Source organism: Carlito syrichta, unplaced genomic scaffold (assembly GCF_000164805.1).
Source record: "Carlito syrichta isolate Samal-C Ts95f unplaced genomic scaffold, Tarsius_syrichta-2.0.1 Scaffold126527, whole genome shotgun sequence".
Taxonomy (NCBI): domain Eukaryota; kingdom Metazoa; phylum Chordata; class Mammalia; order Primates; family Tarsiidae; genus Carlito; species Carlito syrichta.
Genome location: NW_007070623.1, coordinates 229 through 1,999, shown reverse-complemented (window position 1 = coordinate 1,999; position 1,771 = coordinate 229). Strand labels below are relative to the sequence as shown.

General features: G+C 65.5%; 1 protein-coding gene across 1 annotated transcript in view; it reads left to right on the top strand.

Moving 5' to 3' along the window:
• Positions 1 to 1,158, top strand: part of LOC103250104 (sterile alpha motif domain-containing protein 11-like) — a gene marked incomplete at its 3' end in the record, with an annotated part of 12,168 nt that extends 11,010 nt beyond the window's left edge. Inside the window, exons 5-6 of the mRNA XM_008048693.2 lie at positions 669 to 758; positions 919 to 1,158. Of these exons, the coding sequence (XP_008046884.2) occupies positions 669 to 758; positions 919 to 1,158 (330 nt within the window). The remainder of the gene's footprint in view (positions 1 to 668; positions 759 to 918) is intronic.
• Between the last annotated feature and the right edge of the window lie 613 nt (positions 1,159 to 1,771).

Below are 1,771 nucleotides of genomic sequence, written 5' to 3'. Positions count from 1 at the left end.
AGTCTGGGCGACAGAGTGAGACTCCAAAAAAAAAAAAAAAGGGGGGGGGTGGGGCTGCTCAGGGTGTCCCAGGAGCTGAGAGCCTGGCTCAGCAGGACTCGGTCTCCCAGGGACAGTGATGGGTGTGACATGTGGAGGGCCCTGGAGTGGAGGGGACTGGAGACCCGTAGCTCCAGGTCTCACTGAGCAGAGGGTCAGGTGCGAGATGCTTCCACGCTGGCCTTGTCCCACACTGGCCTGGGGCCCTGCACAGCCCACCAACACGCCTGTCCTGGAAGGGGAAGGTGGCCCCAGTCACATCAGAAGCATCTTACGCTTACCTGGTGGACCGCTGAGGAGGACACGTCTCCTGGCTCGAGGGGCTTGGCTGGCTGGTGGGGCAGCAGGACACCCTTGGCGCCCCAAGCCACCACTGGGACTCACCAGAAACCTTTTGCACATACCTGCCCCGTGTCAGGGCTGCCCGGTGCCCCTGCCTGGCCACAAGTCATGACATCCTTTGGCCGGTGGGGCTCACCCCCCAAAGGCCTGGGGCACCGGGCTGGGCAGGGCCTTCACCCGCCAGGACCACGGGTCCCCTTGAAGATGGGAGGTGCGGCCTGGGCAGGGGCTGGGCCAGTCCCCTCCCTACTCTGAGATGCAGGCGAGCTCTCTCTGCCCACCCTCAGGTGACCTGTTAGGCAAGAGGCTGGGTCCCTCCCCCCACGGCAGCCACGACTGCTCTTCGGAGAAGAAGGCTCGGAGCGGATCCCCCCAAGGTGGGAGCCAGACCCTGAGTGGGGCACAGGCCACTGGAGGGGGGATAACTGAATCCCCGGGGGTCCCTTTGGCCTCATTTGGGGGTTCCTGAGGGGAGGCCCTGCCTGCTCCCTTGGCAGGAGCCGGAGAAGCCTCTCACCACGTGCCCTCCTGACACAGAGACGCCACTGCTGCCCGAGCTGGGACCCAGCATGGCCCCTGAGGATCACTACCGCCGGCTCGTGTCCGCACTGAGTGAGGCTGGCACCTTTGAGGACCCTCAGCGTCTCTACCACCTGGGCCTTCCCAGCCATGGTGAGCACCCATCAGACACGATGCCCACCATAGGGCCCACCCACGCGTGCTGGGCTCTGCCTGTTCCGAAGGCTCCGCTGATGCCAAGGCCAGCGCTGGGTGCAGGTCGGTGGGCCCAGCTCCTGGAGGTGGGTAACGGGCAGGGCATTCCTCCCCCTGCACGGTCCTGCTCCAAGTCCCCCGAAGTTGCACTCTCCTGGCCCCCTGGCTTACACGGAACTCACACTTTATGCATACGAACACTAAGTCTTGGGTGGGCCCAGGTGAGAGTGGCTCGTGGGCCGTTAAGCAGGCCCCCTGGTCCCCAGACTGTCAGGACCCTGTGCTCTATGGGCCGGGTCCTCCCTCCTGCTGGCGGACAGTGGCCTGCCAAATGCCTGCCCAGACGAGCCAGGGGAAGGTCTTAGGAGAGGATGGTCCGGAAAAGCCTGGCTGGGCCGCTCTGGGGACTTGGCCACCAGGACCTCACGGGGTGCTCAAGCTAGAAGTGCTCCCCTGCCCTCTCCCTGGGGGTCGGCTCCAACCCCCTCCACCTGGCCTCCACACAATCTCCGGGGTCACTCCCGGGGCACAGCTGAACTCTGTCTGGTGCACTCAGCCTCACAGACCCAGCCACCCTGCCTGCCAAGCCTGGCTCTTCTGGCGGGGGGGCGGCGACGGGAAGGGGCAGGATTTCTCTCCTTGCACGAGGCACAGGCCCCCAGGGCAGCTCAGGCAC